At 45.6% G+C, this 20,383-nt stretch overlaps 3 protein-coding genes and 1 long non-coding RNA gene across 6 annotated transcripts; 1 reads left to right on the forward strand and 3 right to left on the reverse strand.

The window, feature by feature from the left end:
* Positions 1–87: 87 nt before the first annotated feature.
* phtf1 (putative homeodomain transcription factor 1) lies at positions 88–6,922 on the reverse strand. Of its 3 annotated transcripts, none has more exons than XM_076147329.1 (17): positions 6,582–6,922; positions 5,921–6,085; positions 5,703–5,759; positions 5,545–5,614; positions 5,299–5,457; positions 4,616–4,796; positions 4,178–4,298; positions 3,842–4,030; positions 3,520–3,762; positions 3,260–3,388; positions 2,892–3,155; positions 2,442–2,573; positions 2,262–2,348; positions 2,002–2,157; positions 1,656–1,751; positions 1,234–1,359; positions 88–810 (listed from the first exon to the last, which is right to left on the reverse strand). In XM_076147329.1, the coding sequence occupies exons 2-17, from the start codon at positions 5,948–5,950 to the stop codon at positions 790–792; spliced, it is 2,061 nt and encodes a 686-aa protein (XP_076003444.1). In that variant the 5' UTR covers positions 5,951–6,085; positions 6,582–6,922; the 3' UTR covers positions 88–789. The 3 variants fall into 3 exon arrangements, with proteins under 3 accessions (XP_076003444.1, XP_076003443.1, XP_076003445.1); XM_076147328.1 differs by having other exon boundaries at positions 5,921–6,080; positions 6,576–6,922; XM_076147330.1 differs by lacking the exons at positions 5,921–6,085; positions 6,582–6,922 and having other exon boundaries at positions 5,539–5,614; positions 5,703–5,737.
* Positions 6,923–7,607: 685 nt separating this feature from the next.
* On the reverse strand, positions 7,608–8,646 carry ora1 (olfactory receptor class A related 1). Its single transcript, XM_076147097.1, has one exon. It carries the CDS (start codon positions 8,586–8,588, stop codon positions 7,608–7,610), a length of 981 nt encoding a protein of 326 aa, XP_076003212.1. The 5' UTR covers positions 8,589–8,646.
* Positions 8,647–11,525: 2,879 nt separating this feature from the next.
* Positions 11,526–12,497, forward strand: ora2 (olfactory receptor class A related 2). The gene has a single exon (XM_076147423.1). It carries the CDS (start codon positions 11,526–11,528, stop codon positions 12,495–12,497), a length of 972 nt encoding a protein of 323 aa, XP_076003538.1.
* An 85-nt stretch (positions 12,498–12,582) lies between these two features.
* On the reverse strand, positions 12,583–14,360 carry LOC142996364 (uncharacterized). Its single transcript, XR_012961753.1, has 3 exons — positions 14,231–14,360; positions 14,085–14,147; positions 12,583–13,688 (listed from the first exon to the last, which is right to left on the reverse strand). It is a non-coding gene; the product is annotated as an uncharacterized LOC142996364 (long non-coding RNA).
* Between the last annotated feature and the right edge of the window lie 6,023 nt (positions 14,361–20,383).

Raw genomic sequence — 20,383 nt, forward strand, 5'->3', positions numbered from 1 at the left:
AGCAGGTTCATCACAAACTCACATGAACCACAGATTAACGGATCTAAAAACTCCTCCAGAACCTCAGCCACAAAAGACGCCCACGTCCACGAATGAAAAACAGCTTTTTATTAATTCCAATTCAAATACGTTATTTGAAGCGTAACCACCTCTTTCTGCATAGTTACCTCACTTAAAGCAACACTGGTCCTCAATACAAAAAGGCTGAGCTGGTCCAGGAGTCACTCAGGTACCATCACAGGTTTTAGCACAAATGCAGGACAGAACCCCCAATAAATAAAACCACTTTACAATCACATTTCATCTTTAAATAATACAAAAAGCCACCGCAAAATCAGTTGGTTCCCCCTTTTTTGATTTACTGGCATCAGGTAAAAAGAATATCTACATCTGCATTCCTCTCATTTCCTGTTTCCCCTCCTGTCTGCACGTTTACAGGACAAACATTATGACACGTAGCTCACTAAAGCCTAGAAGCTTCTCAGAAGGTGGCAACAGTCCGCTATGTTTATCCACATAGTGAGTGACATTCAAGGGTCAAAGGTCAGGCACTGGGTCGATGGAGTGGTTGATGGGAGTGTGTTACGGTGCCTGGCCGGGTGAGCAGCCAGTGGTGTGTGTGAGCGATCGTCACAGCGCTTCATCGTCTCACAGGCCATGAAGTCGCCCTCAGTAGGTTTGCACAGATTTGATAGAGGAGCTGCAGTCTGGAGCCGAGGATGATGATGGAGATGAAGGCCTCCAGTGTCTCACACACACACACACACTCAGTGGTTTGGCATTTTCACATTAAGACTTTATCTTCCACAGCTGTGAAAGAAAGAAGGTGTCATTAGACAGGGGGGGGGACTCTCTCTCTCTCTCTCTCTCACACACACACACACACACACACACACACACACACACACACACACACACACACACACACACACACACACACACACACACACACACACACACACACACACACACACACACACACACACACACACACACACACACACACACACACACACACACACACACACACACACACACACACACACACAGTCTGTCTCTCTCTCACTCTCTCTCCCAGTCTGTCTCTCTCTCTCTCCGTCAGTCTCTCTCACTGCCTCTTATTCTGTCTTTGTCGCTCTCATACATTCATTCTTTCTTTCTTTCTCTCTCTCACTCTCTCCGTCAGTCTCTCTCTCTCTCTCTGTGATGTTGATAGTTCACACAGATACTGACCCTGATGTTGAAGCCCAGCAGGTCGCTGACCACAGCAGAGACGGCGGACAGGATCACCACTTTGGTGATGTTATAGATCAAAGGGTTAACCGTCAGGCCCAGCAGTCTGAAGGGAGTGTCCAGCTCCTGAGGAAGGCAGAGGAGTCTGTGATTCACCAATGCAATGTATAATTCATCTAAACTGATAGTGTTTCAGCTGATTAAAACACAAAGAGAGGGAGGCAGTGTGTGCATACACAAGGTCAGTCCCTGTGAGAAAGTGAGAAGGTTGTTAGTTTGCAGATAAGAGAGGAGAGGAGAGAGGAAGGAGGAGAGAGGATGCAGGTTGGAGGTAAATGAGAATGAAACAGAAGCTCCTGCAGTTTGACACAAAGTTGTTTTTTCTCCCACACAACAGCAACATGAGCTGGATTCACACTGACCTTCATCAGCTTTGTAGCCAGTTTCAAAACATTGTTCACTATGTTGAGCTCTTCTTTCTTGTTGGGCTTTTTCTCCATCTTCAGATATAAATTGATCTGAAAGCAGAAGAGTGTGAGACAGGAAGGAGAACGCAGAGTGTGTTGGTTAAATCAAGTTGTTGCTTCGTAAACACAACTGCACACTTAAACACTCCTTTCCAAAACGGTCACGATGCAGAGCAGAATGATCACTTAGATGTGGGTAAGTTAGTTTCAGTATTATCCTCATCAACATTAAAGAGGACACCTGCAAACACAACTCAACAGAGCATGAAGTCATCTAACAGAACATTGCCCGGGCCCTGACCTGCTCAGTCAGCAGCACAGAGGAGTTGCTGTACTTGGCGTTGGTCTCAGAGCCGAGCGTCGCCAGCCGCAGCAGGAAGAGGATGAGGGAGGAAGCCCACAGCATCAGCTCCCAGTTTATCAAAGACTCCAGGAATGTCTCGTGATTGTGCAGAAGCTGACAGGAGGGGGGGGGGGGGGGGGGGAGGAACGTGTTGGTACCGGCAGCCCAGCGCGCTTTTAGTTCATATGAAGCTCTGTGTTAGACTGAAGATGACTCACCTGTGCACAAATGATGAATGAGATGGAAAGTGCTAAAAGGAAGATGGTGGAGACGATGACGTCCACGGACCTCTGGGGCCCTCGTCTCTGCAATGAAGGAGCAGGGGAGAGGCGCGGTTACAACAAAACAATGACAAGAGTGTGCAGACAGAAAGGGAGGTGAAGGAGAGGAAGACAAACCCTGAGGAAGGAGCGCAGCGACAGCCACATCTTTATGTTCTGCACCTTCTTCAGCCTGAAGTGAGGGATCTCAGATTTCTTGGCTTTGCGCGCTGAGGTGAGGTGACTGAAGAACTTGGCGAATAAGAGTCTCTGTGGACACACACACACACACACACACACACACACACACACACACACACACACACACACACACACACACACACACACACACACACACACACACACACACACACACACACACACACACACACACACACACACACACACGTCTGTCTGCTCAAACTGCTCATCCTGCTGTCAGTACATGCAATACCCCCAGACGGCCACTTGGGGGCAAACTATGACTCAAAGATTGGATGAATACTTAAAAGCACTGCAAAACAAATAACTGGATGAATCCACACATTAATGACTCAGCTGTGTAACGAGGATGAGGTCACTGCTCACCTGTTTGTACGTCCTCTCAGCCACGCACATCATGAAGAAGAAGAGGCCAGAGAGACAGATCCTTTGCACGGTGGTGATGAAGAAGAAAGTGAAATCCTGGATGTCGGCCGGTCCCACCACCATGCGGGCCAGCACGCTCACACAGCTCAGCTTGGACATGTCCAGCTGCTGCGCCAGGCGGAAGACGAAGGGAAGCAGGGCCAGGGTGGCGGTCACAAGCCCCCCGAACACCAGGTAGCCCATCCCCTGCTCCACCAGCTTCACCTGGGGGCACAACACACACAACAAACACACATAGAGGCAAAGACCTTTAGCATAAACCATATTTAAGCAGGTAGACAGCACTCACAGGTGTGTATGAAACGTACCCGGGTCAGGATGATCCCACTGATCTCCAACACTGACATGTCTGCTTTCTTACACTCGCCCTGCTCCCAGATGATGGCACTGACACGGTCGTCTGACGGGTGACAAGCCTGTAGCCACGACAACTGGCCCTGCAATCAAGCACCAACACATCACAGCCAGAAAGAGGCTCAGGTTCCAGAGTGTAACATGCAGGCAACCTGACCCAGACTCCAGCGCCTGAGAGCCAGAATCTGTCTGTCTGCGTCCCTGTGTGTCTCACCACAGTGATGGCTTGCTGCAGGCTCTCATAGTCGCTGCTCAGAGTGGACTGGGGGACGGCCATGCCGGCGTTGTAGCGCCCGTCCTCATCGCTGTCGCTGTTCCCCGTGGAGGCGGAGTCAGGCCCTTGGAGAAACTCCTCCCACATGGTGTCGTCGGTGTCGGAGGCGGGTCGAGAGCCCAGACGCGGTCGCAGACGCTCCACTTCCTGAGACTTCACCTTAGGACTCGCCACACTTCCTTCCTGCGCAGTATTCATCGTTTTAATTTTACTGTTGTATTGTATAAATGTTACAATTGTATATTAAAGACTCTTCCCTTGCCTGAGGTCTTAATGTGGACTTTGGGGCCTTGGGTTTCCTCTTCCTGAGGAAGGACACTGGCACAGATGGCAGCGCTGTAGCGAGCGGTCGTTCTTGAGAGAGTGGATGCATGACTTCCACTGTGTGAGCCTCCTCTTCCTCACTGGAGAGCTCATCAGACGCCCCGAAGCCAGACTTTCTCTTTATGTTCTGAGAGAAAACAAAGGTAACAGTTCCATCAATTCATACTAAATATTCAGATATTTACCAGACACACATGAAGGTGTGTGTGTGTATGTGTGTGTGTGTGTGTGTGTGTGTGTGTGTGTGTGTGTGTGTGTGTGTGTGTGTGTGTACCCGTCTCTCCTCAGGCCTGTAGGAGCGCTGACTCTCCTCATACTGCCGGGCCTCCTGCTGCTCCGTGTCTCCGCTGTCCTCCTTCTCCTCAGCTTTCTTCAGCCCTCTGCCCTTCCTCGGCCTGAAGGAGACAGATAGCATCAGTTTGCTGGTACAGGACTGAACTGTAGAGACTGTAGATGACGGGAGTGTGTGAGAGCAGTGAGTGTGTGAGAGCAGTGAGAGGATCTGAGAGAGTTTTAGGTGTGAGAATGCATTGTTGTTGAGAAACCTGCATGTAAACGGTGTGTGTATGTTTATGGTCGAGGTTTGTGGATGAGTATGAGACTGTGTATGTGCTCTGCCTAACAATGACACAATGACACACACACATACCACACATACCACACACACACACACACACACATACCACACACACACACACACACACACACACACCTCCTCCTGCGTGCCGGGCTGGTGCTGCTGCTGGCAGCCGGGCTGCCTGAGGGGCTCCGGCTGGAGTCGGTGGACACAATCTGGCAGTGCACCGTCCCCAGCAACAACATCAGACACATGGGCCCGAACACCTCGCTGGCACTCGCCCCGGGGACCTGCAGGTACAGCACCGCCGCTGCCACTGAGCACAGCAGCCAGAGCAAACACAATGAGTTCATGGGGGAAGATTTCAATCAAAGTCATGCTTATTAATGAGCATCAGAAATATGAGACAAAGGAGGAAAGATCTGGATTGTTGCTGTCAAAGTGAATGTTGGACATTTAACTGTCAATCAAATATAAAACCAAAAACATCTCTACTTGTATCTCAATGCATAAACACTGGATCACTGGATCACTGGCAATGTTTGCTTGGTAAAGTCAAAAGTGAAAATCTACAAATCTTCTCCTCCTGTTTAGTTTATTTTAATCATACACACTCAAAATGTTACTATTGCATAAAACACAAAGGGAAGTTAGATGGTGTGAAGATCCTCTTTAGTCTCTGTAAGGAATTTGTTTTGAACTCTGTAACTTCTGTTTTCTGACTCATTTGAGACGAACGCTCTGTAAGCAGACGGCTTTTGGATTTGTAGAATAAACTCACAGCGCTACACTAGATTTTAAACTGGAAATGAACTGACCTTGCATGAAGTACAGCAGCAGGATGCAGAAGGAGATCGGTTTGGAGGTCACCTGGATCCACCAATGGAAGAAGAAGGGGAAGAGCAGGACTCGCACCAGACCCTTACGAGTCAGAGCCGCCCAGGGACTCTCAGGCTTGGCTTTGCTGAATGTGGATCCTGAGGGAAGAAAAGGAGACGGTGAGCCTGGAGCCTGACTCGCACACACTCACACACAGACTGAATTAACCCTTTACTCACACTCACCTCTGACCAGGTCCACATCGATGAGATCTGCTTTGATGTGGCCCGTCCTTTTAGGTTTGCTGTCCAAACCCTAGCAGGGTGACAGAGAGGAAGTGAAGTGCAGCAGCCACACTTTCATCCTTCACAGTGATGCAGTATGTTTGAATAAAGAGTCTCACATTGAGATCCGCCTGCTCCAGAGACTTCTCCCACACTTGTTGATCATAAGCTCCAATCTATTCAAACAAATTCATTTATACATTACATCAGGATCTTAAATCTGAGAAGCTGGAATTAGGACAATTTTGGAATTTTAACTTGAAAAATGACGAATTATCAGCTGCTTAGTCAATAATAATAATAATAATAAAATAATAATACTAAGAGTTGGCTGTACCTTCTCTTGGTACCAGGCTATTCTGGCCATCGTCCTGGTTGTAGCAGTGAGCTCACAGTCAGTAAGTCAGTCAGTCAGTCAGTCAGGTCATCTCACTGATCTCAGGAGGAACTACAGGACTGGACTGAGATCCAGGTTTGAGAACTGAGGCAGATCCACACTGAACTTGAAGCAAAGGGAGTTAAACAAAAACTGAGCTTCAAAAAAGGAAAACAAACAAACATCATACATACATAAACATTTTGCCTCATCTGTAAACATATAATGTTACTGTGCTGCCAATGTCTAAGATAGGAAATAACGTTTTATTAAAGTGAAGTCTCAAGCGATGCAAAACACATTTTACATGATATACAAAGTGATAAGTCGCTATGTACGCATTCAATTATAATCAACGCATTAAAAGCCGTAAATAAGAGCTGCCTCAGTATTTTCTCATAACCGTAATAATACACCTTATTATTCACCTCTGATATTTTCTTACAAAAAATGGCTTAAAGTTACTAAATGTATACACACTGATGCAAAATTATTCGGTCAGTAAAATCAGCACAAGCAGGCTGAGGTCTCCAGTTAACACGGTCACGAGTTTACCCGAACACTGAAAAACCCTTCAACTTACGCTAGCTACATAGCTGCATAAGCAAAGCACAACACTTACCTGGAACACAATATCACGCATGTTTAGTCACCGAATAGCGAAGAGCTTTAGGTGATCAGCCCTAATATCGATGACTGATCAAAGGTGCATCGTTGTCAAGATGTCAGATTGTTGGCTAAAGTTACCTTGGTACCGCGTAACGTTCACGTGCATTTGCTAGCTTTAGCGCCTTTCTACGTCTGTCAAATAAACGGACTACTTCGGCACTAGCGCAGGAAGCATATTCTTATCAGAGTGACGTTGTGGGCATGTTGCTCGTATCAATATTCGCACTTTGACTCCAGCTGCTACCTACTTACACATCTTGTTTTGCTCTTCCGCTTCCCTTTTCCGGGGTTTGTTGTGTTGCTGTTGCGTTTTTTTCGCCCTGAACAGCGTCTGTCAGGGCTATGCCCTCAGGCGCGCGTCTGCCTCTCTGAGGTAATGTCTCTGAAACAAACTTTTTAACTTTTAACCTGACATCAAATCCTCTCAAATCAATCAAAACAAAGACAGCTATGCTTTTCATTATTATATTATATTATTTTAATCTGTTAGTAGGATCAACTAAAAACTGCTTCATCTGCTGGCTTCCTCCCCTGCAGATAAATAAAAGTTAAAATATGAATACAAACATGAATTTGCTTCTTTTTACATCTGTATTTAATTTTTTGATTATTATTTGCAGCCTGATTTTTATGTACATATATAACAAACAAAACATGGCCATTTGAGTGTATTTCATTAAAGTTTCTATTTTCTTTATCTTCAGAGAAAAGCAGTAAAGTACGCTGTAATGCCAATGACATGCTTTGATAAACATTGATAAAATAATATTCACGTTAACACACATTACACACTCACACAAACCACAATGCGGCTACATACAGTACAAGTTTGTAGTTGTTTAAAAAAATGAAAAACAGGAAACTAACACCATTGGGAGACAGATACTAGTTGCTAAACAGTCCATTGCTGAGCTAAACGACACAATGGTCCATGCACACATGTTGAAGATAATTTAATGTCTTGCAGATACACAGTGAGTCATTTGTCATTTGTCTCCTTCGTCTCCTTCGTCTCCTTCGTCTCCTTCGTCTCCTTCGTCTCCACGGATGATGGCTGCTCTTGGTCAACTGCACACACAAGCTTTGCCTTGACCTTCTTGTTTGAGGAGATGATGAAGTAGGGACTGAGAGCAGCATAGAAGGAGGAGAAGAACACCCTCATATCAGCCACCACTGGTGACACCTTCGCCACGGTCAGCATGTAAATCCAAATCACATTGTCAATGCCAAAGAAAACCACATACAGAACGACCAGGGTGACCACGGTTTTGGCTGCCCGGGTCTCCGCTCCGGCTCCCTGGGAGCGGCGGATGTTTCTCACCTGCCGGCTGTGTCGGTGGAGGAGGAACAAGATGTAACTGCTGGACACCAACATCAAGGCCACAAAGGAGAAGTCTCTTATAGAGAGTGCAACCCCATTGATCACGTAGGATAGACCGTCTCTGAAGTCCACATGGCAGAAGCCCAGGTTGAGGGTAAAGGCGGGCACAGTGCCATTACGTGGAGCCATTGAAAAGAACGGAGCTGCAATACATATGGCCATGTTGAGGAACCACAGTCCTGCAAAGGTGGGTATGACCAGGGAGGGCAGCATGAGCTTCAAGTCAGACAAGCGGGGCCCAGCGGGGGCCAGGGTCACGGCCTGGAACACGCTCAGCATGCAGGTGATGCAGACCGACAGGGCTCGGCCGATGCGGTAGGCGTAGATCACCACTTTGCAGCCGCCGTCGTTCAGCAGGTGCGGCAGCCCGAACACGGTCATGGTCTGGGGGACGCAGCGGGTTAGCAGCAGCATCAGGTTTGCAAAGGCCAGGTGGCACAGGATCATGTCCACAGGAAGGAGCTTGCGTTCCACTGAAATGATCTGAGCATAAGCCAGCAGCACCACTGTGTTCCCCAAGATACCCATACCTGTCTGCAAGAGGAAGGAGACCCCTTTGATGGTCACACACAGATCCATGACCAACAGGCCTGCATGGGTTACGATGTGCAAAGCAGACACAGAGAATCAATCTGTTACAAACACTCAGACACATCCAGAGTTACAAATCAAAGTAATGAAACCAGATCGTCTAATATAAAGTGTCATCTTTCAGTGTGAAATATATTCTTACCTGAAATTGCAAACGCTAAGTAGAGTCTGCGGCGGTAAAGCTGTAATTAATAGCCAATCTAATTTGAATTTATAGTCTCTGATACCTGTGGAGATCATTGGACGACATTACCCCATTCAGCCCCGGGAGGACGTCTCAGAGGACAAACACTGCAGTCTGAGGCTCTGAGCTCAGGTACACCGTTTGCTCCACTGATGTCCAGCTGGATATAAATAAGACAGAGGAGTGTGTGTGTGGGGGGGACATATGTGTAAGAGCTGCTTGGCTCATTTAAACTCTATGGCAGCGTCCTGTCCATTGATAGCAACAACGGGACCCCGAAGGAGTCAAATCAATTAAACCAGACGCAAAAGGAAATGATTCATCTCACATAATTACTAGGCAGGCGTGATCTTCTTGGTTGGTTTGTTTTTCAGTTTCTTTCCTGTTTGTTTCCTCCTATCACCTTTTGCTTATTATTATTATTTTCTCCTCTTTTCAATGTTTTATAGAAATTTTCCAATTACCATATGCTCATTTTCTTTCTGTCTTCAATAAAAGATACGTTGAAAAATCAACCTATCGCACAGGCGTGATATAAAATTAATTTTAAGTTTTGCATAAATGTGAAATGAGGCTGAAAGTCACATTAGGATGTTTTATGAATGGAGGCGCTCCAGGTTGCATTATAGATTTATTCTGGTTTTACTTTTGGGGGGGAAGTTGTTCATAGTCATGAGAAATAACTGAGCTGCCCAAGGTCATATGAAGAACATCTGCAGATCCATATGTGGATGCTCAGCTTCCCCACCATGCCGGTCTGCAGCGTCACTCTGCTGGAGTGTTAGAATGGAGTTAGAATGGAGTTAGAATGGAGTTTCCCCCATGGAGTTAAAAAACAGTTACACAACCCCTGAGGAGGTAATTGTGTGCAGTTCATGTTGAAGCAAAAACAGACTCATTATGCCTTGAATGAACCATTAAGCAGCTTTTACATGAACAGCTTTGAGTTCCCCTTCGCCTGCATGTCTTGGGAACGTGTTAAAAGACACAGAGGAGCAGGACAATTAGCTGTATTACAGAGCATGTCTGCGCTAATTGGGGGCACAGGGACATTCGGTGTTACTCGCTTCACTTAGATTCAAAACTATGTGTTGATTTATGCATCAGAGGTCTGAAATTTGTATTAAAGGTTTCCAGGACTATCTTTGGGAAGTAAATGCATCTTAAAGTGAAGCTTCTAACACTTATTTGATACTGTTGCCGTGCAGATCTCAGCTTGGGACTTCATGACGCATGACACTGTGTTGTTTCAGAAAGTTCCTTTTCTTCTGGGAATGTTCCCTCAGAATGAAGCTTCACTGGGTTGTTATTTCCCTGTGTGTTTATGATATGTTTACAGGTTCAGAGAGCTAATTAAAATGGCAAGTTCAAGCATGTTGTTCTCCTGGGATCATGACATGTGGAGAACATCGAACCTGCAGCTCAGAAATCTGTCCTTTCCCCCAAACATGAGGTTGATTTGTGGCTTCATTAGTTGTTTTTTTATTTTTTTATTTATATACAGTATATACCACTAACATATCAGACTGTATACATACATACTCACACTGTATATGCATATGGATCCATATATATTTATGTTTTGTGTTGTCTTGCTCTGGACACTCTTTAACCTTCTTTTAAAAATTAAGAAGTTGAAGTGGATTTGGTCTTTAAAGTATAAATCTGATGAGGTCATACACAATCGTAGTTTTACAGCTTTGCTCTCCATGTTATTCTTATGCAGACCTGGTTTTCATATGAATGTGGTCCTATCTTCTCTCTAAACTCCATTGAGGGACATTATGTCTCATCATGTACCAATGGAAAATTGTATAAATATTTATTTACAGCTTTTCTCTGGCACGAGACAAACTCCTACTAAATCAAAGATGCCTGGCTCCACTGATTTGCCCTTAAAATGTTCCAATAGTTTAAGTCAATTTAATTTTTCATAATAATCATTTCTTTTGGATGAATCACTCAATCATAAATGAGACCAAACTGAAGGTGATGCATCATTCACACTGAAATGTCCTTTGGTTTTTACTTTATTTCATCTTTCTCCACTGGAGGACACTGTGGCGTCGGTTGCCAAGTAACAGAGTGGAACAGATCTCTTTAATAGCTTGTGTCTTTTAATATTGATTATAGAAATTTGAAATCCAAAAAGTTCTCAATGTTTCATAATGACGGCATAATACGGTTGCTATTATTAAAAAAACTTTTGTCTGAGTCTGCATTGATTGAAGTGCAGACACTGAAAAATGACTTTAATCTTCCTTTGAGTATAACTCTATCTTATTATCCATTCATTATCAACCGCATCTTCTCCCCACACAAGTTGGATGTGCAGAGTAAATGAATCTTAGTTACTTAGAACAGCTTTGTCAGTGTTTTGCCGTCTGCCTGAATCCCATCAGTGGAGGCAGTGGAGGGACAGAAGCAGTCATCTGAATTGATCTCAAGTAATTGGTGGCTGAGGCAAGAGAAGTCTGGAGTCAATGGACCGTGCAAAATAAATCCAACCACTGCTGCCGCTTTGAGAGTATAAGAACACAAATAAGCAGCAGCTCTGGGAAAGAGGGATCAGTGTGTCAAAGGGACAAGACCACCTCACACCTCATCGGCTTACACACACGCTCTCAGGTAGGACTTTTCTACAATCCTATTTGAGATCCTAGAAAGCCTTAACAAAAAACATCTGGTCTACGCTACAGCTTTGACAACGCTGCCTTGTACTGCTTTCTCCCTTTGCAGGAATGTCCTCAGAGTCTGTAGTTCGTGGGTTTCTCTATGTGTCCCTCACTGTTGTGGGAGTCCCTGGTAACAGCGCCATCATCGTGGCCTTCCTCTTGTCTCTATACCAGGAGAGCCGACTCCAGCCGGCTGATGCTATCCTCCTGTTCCTGGCTTCCGCCAACCTGGTGGTGGTGGGGGTGCGAACTCTACTGCTGGAGACGCTGGAAACCCTTCAGATAGCTCATGTCTTTGACAACGCCGGCTGTAAAGCTGTCAACTTCATCTATCGTCTATCTCGCTCCCTTTCAATTTGGCTCACGTTCATCCTGAGCGCCTACCAGTGCCTGAGCATCGCTCCTCCTGGGTCACACTGGGCAACCGTCCGCAGCTTGGTTGCCCAGTATTTATGGCTTATTTTCTTCTGCGTCTGGGCCATCAACACTTCCATTAGCACATCTGCTCTACTCTTTATTACAGCCAAAAAAAACATCTCCACTGTGTCAAACCACGGCATCTATGTGAAATACTGTCACGCTCGATTTCCTTCCAAGCAATCCAAAGCTGCCGTCGGGGCGGCCCAGGTGACCAGGGACGCCGTACCCATGGCCCTTATGGCCCTAACAAGTCTTATCATACTGGTCTTCCTTTACAAGCACAGCAAGCAGGTGCGGGGCCTCCGCAGCAGCAGCGGCGGCGGGGGCGGGGGGAGCGGGGGGGCTGAGCAACGTGCTGCCAAGGCTGTGGTAGCGCTGGTGACCTTGTACGTGGTTCTCTACGGAGTAGATAACGCACTCTGGGTTTACACACTCACTGTGAAAAAGACGGTGGGCCTCTTGCTCATCTCTGACCTGCGGATATTCTTCTCTGCTCTCTACGCAGCGGTGAGCCCTCTGCTCGTTATTGCCTCCAACAGGAAGGTGAACAACAGGCTGAGGTGCAGAGGGCAGAAGAAGCCTCTGCTGGAGAGAGCAACAACTGTTTCTACCATCTGAGACTTTGCTTTTATTATAGATTAAGAGAAGCAGACTTTTCTCCTTTATACTAATTTTTTTAAAGGCTTCAATTTGTACAAGGTGACGTCATCATTATTTTGACATGTAGTAAAAAAAAGCCTTAGCCTCAGACCTCAGGAGGCTTTGTCAACACCTAACAACCTTTCTGTTCTAAATACTCTTTGGCTCAATACAACAGTGTGAATCTCTGCCAATCTGCCAATCTATGCTTCTGTTTGCTCAGTCACGGTGCTCCCTCCATCTTAATTGGGCAGAAGCATTATAGTTGGGTGATTCAAGTCTCGGTGTAGCAGGCAGATAACTTCCAGCTGCCCATTTAGCGATAATTAAGGCTTTGAAAGCGTCCTGTGCTAATGAGACAGGTTAATTGCCCCGCTGAGAATTGGCTGAAACCTGATGGGGGGGAAAAACTATATTCTTTAGAGAAAATAGATCAAAAGATGTTCATTAAATTTCTTTTGAAAAATGACGTGTGCTGCCTTTTGTTGTAGAATACAATGCAATCTGATTACGTCCAACTTCCATTGGTGCAATTATAAGATGAGTAAACTCAAGCAACAAAGTGACTCTTGGACGAGCCCCGCAGCGTTTCCTGAGGACGAGGCGGTGTGGGACTTTAGCAGTCATTACGTAATTGCCGTGTATTTGAGAATGAAGGGCACGAGGACCGAAAAGGACATAACAACCTCTGTGAGTGACAGACCAACGGGCGTAATGCTCGGCTGCCAGCACTCGGCGCTCCTGCGGTAAACTCTAAAGTGCATCGTGTGCTGGGCAACGCGATCGCTGTCTCAATGGCAACGTGAGGAGGGGGACGACATTCTTCTGTGCTTGTGTATAACTGCTTCAACAATTCATCAGGTTGACATCAAAGCATATTAGAAGATACACAAGCAGGTTATTCTGACAGTTACATCAATATTTATTCGAAAAAGTTGCAGAAACTTCCAAGCCTCAGTGATGTTTGCAGAGCTCCAGATGACAAATTCCATGTTTCTTACTCTTCAGACCACTGAAATCTGATTGGCGATGTACACAGACTCCGGTGGAATGAAGGATAGAATACATGGATGATTTCATGAGGAATGAGTGAGCTGCTGTCACTTTGGAGGAAACGCTGTGCAGAGATGTTTCTCCTCAATGCGCCCAGCGGTGCTGTTTATTCTGTTTCTGTCAGGAAAGAAGCAGCAGATTTACTAAAAATGTACAAAAATATGAAAAGAGATTCCTTTTATTAAAACTTGTCACAGACAGAGGCACAAATACATGTCGTTGTCCCCTTGTAGGTGTGTGTGTGTGCGTGTGAATGTGTGTGTGTGTGTGTGTGTGAAGGGTGTGCCTGGCAGGCCTCTCCGTGCACAAGACAGGACCTGTTTTTACTGTTTTCCATCCTTCTGGAGTCTTTTGAGCCTTGTTGAATACCTCAGAGTGCCATTAAACATGTAGAGACCAAACCCTACAGAAAATCAGCCTCCATTACGCCTCGCTCTCCTCTAACCAAACACTTTCTGCTCACACATCCCCTCTCTGAGACTTCATTAGTGGATAAATAGAAGTTTTACTCACCATAAAAAGCTGATTGTTGTCCTCTGCTCACCTGAATGATGATGCAACATTTAGAGATGAGACCTGAGAAAACAACAGAAAAGTGGTTAACGACATTTTGAATAAATACTAAAAATTCTCGATTCTTTATCCTCACTTAAACGCACCGTACGACACGGATCATCCCAAACCTGCTCCAGAGCAAAGTCAGCAGAGTCGTGTCCTGGTCTGGAGCAGCAGGTTGACTGAAGCTGGATCTCTGCAGGGAGACCAAATCCACCCCAGCTGTGCCTGATGTCAGTCTGTTTACCTGCACCAGGTACAGGCATTTTTGTCTCTCAGATCCACCAATGGCAACGCAGTAACCCAGTTAAGCCACGCCCCCTGGCTGCCTTGAAGTCAGTCCACTCCCAAATATAGACCTTTTGCTCAGCAACCAAACCCATCTCCTCCCCCCACAGAAAAGCTTTGTCTCACTAACTCTTTACTACGTACAACATGTTTTGTTGTAGTTGCATTTTGTCGTCACGCACAACAGCTTTCTCTATTATAATTTAAAATGATCTGATGATACTTTGAATCCTTTTTGCTGCAATATCAACCAGTTTGCTCCACGTCTAAAGCCCCCGATGTTGCGTTGAGGCGGATGAGTCGTGACTCAGACCCACAAAGTCTCTGATGATCCTGACATTTTATTTGTTCCATTTAAGGATTAGCCACAACACGTCTACCTGACCAACTCCACTCTGCTGAAGTTGTTTCCTTAGGTGTGTTGTTTATGAGATGTAATTCAGTGTGTGAGTGAAGACGCTGACAGAGAAGCAAATGGGAAAAACTGCACTTTTGTGCAAATTCAGTACTTTGTAAAGTGCTGAGGAGATTTAAGTGGAGAGCAGAGGATACATTACATCACACACTCCTTCCCTCTTCACACTTTTACCCCAACACACCTTTCAGGACGTGACCCCCGATGTTTAATACAATTATTATTCCGTATTCTTCACTAGTAAGTCAAAAAAGTAGCAAGTGTGTGTGACCCATTTCTTTACATCCACCCAGTTTAACCGACTCCCTCACACAGCCAACAACACACTCATGTCTCAGCTTGCCTGGAATGCTGCACTGCAATGAAAGTGAGCAGCTCTCAGTTCACTGCGGTGAGCAAAAGTTATGCAAAATCTAGGCCTGATTGGTTTCAACCTTTTTTTGTGGTTTCAAGATTTCACTTTATCGTCCTGACAACCTGATGTTATTTACAGTCTATGTAACCGCACCACCACTGCAATGTTGAATGTAACATGTAATGTACGACCTAACAAGCTGTGAGTATGGTGTGTGTGTGTGTGTGCGTGTGTGTGTGTGTGTGTACACCCCTGCACAACAACGTGCTGGGAGAATAACTGCATAATCCATAACAGGGAGATGGCAGAGCAGATTATTCTATTTCCCACTTTGAGGACCACACGGAACAGGGGTAGGTGGGTGTTGTGTGTGTGTGTGGGGTGGGGGGGGTAGGGGGGTATTATGGCGCAGAGGCCCCAGGGCAGCAGCTCGTTGCGTCTCCTTCACTCTCAGGTAAGATATGTGCTGCTGTGCTGGGACATGAAAGATGCACTGCTCCCTCTCCAGCAGCGTTCTGAGGGTTGGGCTCCAGAGTGAGAAGGAAGAATTCATATCTTTATCTAAGGAAACGCACTAATAACAATATAACTCACTCCCTCTATTATCAGATCCTAATATTTACAGGAGTAATTAAGAATGAAGGATCTCTATTGTCTAATGGAGTTTGAATTTGTTGAACTGGAGGTTTGAGATCTGCCCTGATGTGTTTTCATCAATATGTATGTTTCCCTATCAGGTATCTCTTCCTATGGAGAGACACAGATACATACATGAATATCAAGAGGGAATGATTCTCTCTGACATGTCAGCGAGCGGGGATTTATCTCCGGATGAGCCAATCCTGCGTCTCCCCCTCTGGGATGCTGATTCATGCTGTGTGAATGCAAAAAAAAAAACCCAGTGGACAGATTTTAATCTCTGTGAATGATTGTGCTTTAAAGACAGTGAACATGAAGGAGCTCAAACTCAAACTGGAGGATTTTGGGGGGAACTGAGAAATAAAACTCCAGCAGCCAAATGAAGCTGAGACTCAAATCAACCAAAAGAAAACCAATTTCATTTCTATGTCAGACAATAACATGGAGTGATCAGGCACAACATCCTGTGTGTCTGTGGAGGTCCAAACAGGTTTACACACCTCCTCATTCTACAGTGAGATTCATGTTTAGATGTGTGTGTGCATTGTAAACGTATGGCTGCTATAGGGGAGTGTGTAAGAGTTTCACCTACACCTACAGCTCCAACCAAATGTTCATTACCACATTGCTTCCTTCACCTTTCACCTATGACTTAGTTGAGACTAAATCTGGTTCCATCAGCAGCTTTGACCTTTAGTAAATATACAAAACAACCGAAAGATGCTTTGTCTTCATTTAAATACGTTATGTTTACACTCTGCCTCCTACTAACTAAGATCCTCTCCTATCTTTCCTATCTCTCTCCTAAAAGCCACAAAGGTGGAATTTTCCACAAGCCTCTTCCCTCAGTCGGCTGTGGAATGCAGACAAGATGCAGCAAGTCTGCGGCGTGCGGCGTCGCAGCAGGAAGATTATGTTGATGTTCTCAGCTTTTTGCACATTGTGTCCATAAATCTCCCTTCAGTGGGTTCAGTGGCGATGACTCAAAGTGTAGCCACGTCACGTCGTGCTGCTTAGACGCCACCGTTGTGACAGATTGTGTGATTCTACAGAGGGTCAGTGTCAAGAGTCCAGTGAAGCTTACATCTTCCTTTATGTCTTCAGTCATTTAACAGTGTGGTTTTTGTGAGATTGCAGTCTGAATGAATGAAACGCAACCCTGAACGCCTCATTAATACAACAATCGCCTGATAAACAGCCTAAAAACAGTCAGAACAGTCTAAACGCAAAGCTGCTGATATTTACAATGGCGCAAATAAACAGTTGTAAGGTTGCAGCCTGTGACTCATTGCAACAGTGCAGAGCTCATAAAGTTATACAACGCGGGCATGTGCTGACACAACACACACTCGCACTGTATCTCACTCTGCTACCACCTGTCTGACAGGGACAGGAAGCTCGCAATCACACAGAACACACACACACTGCCTGTCTGGACTCTTTCACACTGCAGTTTAAGTGTCATTGAGAATCTGAATCCATTTTTAAATCATACATATATGTACTGTACATGTGTGTGTGTGTGTGTGTGAATCATAGCACTAAGCTCTACGGAATGCCAGCGAAACGACAAATTGCCTGTAATGCAGATGGTTGGCATGTGAGCGGGATAATAAGAGGCATTACTCTGACATAGCTTGAAAAATGGAGCGTCTTGTGCTTTGTGGTGTCGTCCCACCCACTTATACCTGAATAAAAGATCTGATGGAGCCTCTGTGGGTCACATCGCTGCTGTCGTTGTAATTACAAAAGACATGGGCGGCCCGCTCACACACACACACACACACAAACACACACACACACACACAGGGGCACGTCAGAGGGACACGTCTGCTCCAGGAGAACATCTCACTTTGGTATTATACCGCAGATTTATGCAGATCAACTCACTAATGAAAGATCGTCTCCTCGGGTTTGTTATTGCAACCAAAAGTACAAGTTCAATCCTCACAAATCCCACAAAATCTGCTTATGTAACTTCTTAATATGTGGAAATGGGGGATAGGAGAGAGCCCCACCTGTTGGTTCCTTATGGTACTGCAACCAAAGACAAGCTGCTAATCAGTAATGAGGAGACACAGTCGACTGATTACATTAATAAAGACTCTTTCAGACGTAAGACACTCTGCCACAATATTGCGCAACCCTCCACATCATGGCCCTGATTGTGAGGAGGCTCCAGTCTCTTCAGCAGGAGGATGTGATCTCAGGGGAGCTCCCGTCCGTTCACATGTTCTCGTTTCTTAAGAAAATGTCACGCGTGATGTTCCCTGACCTTTATCCGATTCCATAAATCCTTAATAAACATCGTTATTCATTTCCAATTGAACCATCCTAGCCGAAATTCCATTAACAAGCCAAACGACGTGCAGGAAGATCAACCAAACTAAAGACGACGGCTCCAGCCAGCGTCTCAAACTTCAGGATGCGTTTACGGGGTAAGATCCGATATCAGAGCCTCCCTGGGTGGCACAAACACACACGCAGGCTTGAAGTGGGATTATGTTCCACTTTCAACTCTCGACCCCTAACGCTCTTTTGTTTGTTCGCGCAGCTGAAACTCTTTCATTTTGCAACAGAGGCCATCGATGTCCAGGTCAAACCAGACAAGCAGGGAAAACTACAGCGCAGACACAAAAACAACAGTGAGTGTTGTTGCGGTGGAAAATGACGGTTCCATTTCAGATCATCGTGAATTTACGGGCGCGTAAGCAGCCGGAGCCGCCGGTTCCTTTTTTTACTGTCACAGCCTCCAGGAGTGTGAGAGCAGTGAATAATGTATAGTGTCATTTGTCTGGAGGAGACGCACAGTAAACCAGACAATCGATGGACACGCAACGGAATTAGCATTTATACTGCAAAGGCTTTGTTTCCTGCACAGTCTTGTTGCAGACTTGAAGCTATTAGATCAACCGTTAGCGGCTTAAACGAAGGCTTTTCTGTTTCCTTTATGAGCAACAGCAATATATCACAATCAAATAAAGGTGATTGTCTCTAGAATGAAATCTATCACATGGAGAGAACAGAGAGGAATGAACCTGCAGGACTTTTGTGTTCTCTTCTGCATTCGCAATTCATTCAAACTTCAAACCTTTCATCGTCAAAGAAACACACGTATCTTATCTCTGTACTTCAAACTAAAAGATAGAAACGATGAAGAAACACTGGTGATGCTGCCAGGAATGAAAAGTCATGAACCAATGTCTTTTCAATAGACGGTCTCATGACATTTCTCTTGTTCTCTTCTCTGATTCAAACACACATGTAGTCTAACACACCTAGAGTCTCACACAGCAGCTACAGAGACAGGAGCACTGCAAAATAAACAATAAATAGATCCACTGTACTGGAAAAAGCTTTGGCTGAAACAGAGACCAAGGCAAGAACCGATCACCTTGAACACAGCGAGAAGAGGAGAGGAGAGGAGAGGAGAGGAGAGGAGAGACATTTCACCAATTTCTACCTCGTCTCTCTCTCACTCACACACACACCCACATCTGATCCTTTGATGGATGGCGTTGGACCCTCTGATGACCCTTTTTCTCTTTTAACCCCGTATTGGTCCGTCCAGACACACTCATTAACAGCGGAGGGCAGAGGAAGCATCACCTCCTCGCCTCCTCTCCTCCCTACAGGACCACAATCCTCCATCTGAGCTTGGAAAAGGTCCAAGCCGGCATCATTTGGAGCCCAGAGAGTGTGTGAGATGTGTGTGTTGCGGGTTGAAGGTCAGTTTGCTGCAGCTTCACCGCGTGCTGAAGAGCTTTACTGGATCTCAGACGAGGATTTTTCCGTCTTTACTTTTCCGTCTTTGTCAGAATTGGCAAAGTGAACGCGGCACGGGCTTCACCCAGGGTTCAGATCTGATCCCTGACAGGAGATCAGATGCTTAGCTGACGTCCTCACAAATGGAATGTGACACGACACCGAGTGCTGTTGTGTTCCCCTCAAGCAAAACTCTGAAACACAACTCTGAACACGACTCTGTGTGCAACTCTTCAAGCAGACGCCTCCACCTGAGCACCACCCGGGCCACTTTCATCACAAACACCACACTGCTTTTGAAAAACACACGATGAGGAGGAGGAGGAGGAGGAGGAGGCAGAAACCTGAATGTCCATTATGAAAAGAAGATGGAGTCTAATGTGGAATCGACTGGAGCGTCTGCATGGGGGCCGGCTGTTCATTGATCAGGGAACAAAGGAGGGCGATTATTGTGCTGCTGCTCCTGTATTACACATCTGTAATCAAAGCCTCTCTCACTAAACAAATCAAAGTCCAATCACTCACTCTATTTATCTTTCTTATTCCTTTCCTGATGTCTCACGCTATTTTCTTTAAAAAGGAAAATGTTGCTCTATTCTCTCTTCGATGCTTCTGTGGGCTCATAACGTCTTTGCGGTCCTCAACATTCACCAGCTTCCCTTTGTGACGGCGCTCGTGAATCAGGGTGGGAGCTTCATTCTGATCCAAGGCCTCCTGACTCTGATCATGAATATCATGATTCAGCTCACAAACTCCGCCTCAGACTCAATATCTTCTCATTTACGGTTCAAAGCC

The sequence above is a fragment of the Genypterus blacodes genome, unplaced genomic scaffold (genome assembly GCF_046128005.1).
Source record: "Genypterus blacodes isolate CSIRO-AG114 ecotype Tasmania unplaced genomic scaffold, CSIRO-AGI_Gbla_v1 ptg000037l_1, whole genome shotgun sequence".
In the NCBI taxonomy this organism is placed as follows: Eukaryota; Metazoa; Chordata; class Actinopteri; order Ophidiiformes; family Ophidiidae; genus Genypterus; species Genypterus blacodes.

Coding starts and splice junctions, on each gene's coding strand:
- ora2 (XM_076147423.1), top strand. CDS start 11,526: ATGTCCTCAGAGTCTGTAGTTCGTGGGTTTCTCTATGTGTCCCTCACT.
- ora1 (XM_076147097.1), bottom strand. CDS start 8,588: ATGGATCTGTGTGTGACCATCAAAGGGGTCTCCTTCCTCTTGCAGACA.
- phtf1 (XM_076147329.1), bottom strand. CDS start 5,950: ATGGCCAGAATAGCCTGGTACCAAGAGAAG. Junction 2,574..2,891: donor CTGAGAGGACGTACAAACAG/GTGAGCAGTGAC, acceptor GTGTGTCCACAG/AGACTCTTATTCGCCAAGTT. Junction 1,360..1,655: donor TGGCTACAAAGCTGATGAAG/GTCAGTGTGAAT, acceptor TGCCTTCCTCAG/GAGCTGGACACTCCCTTCAG.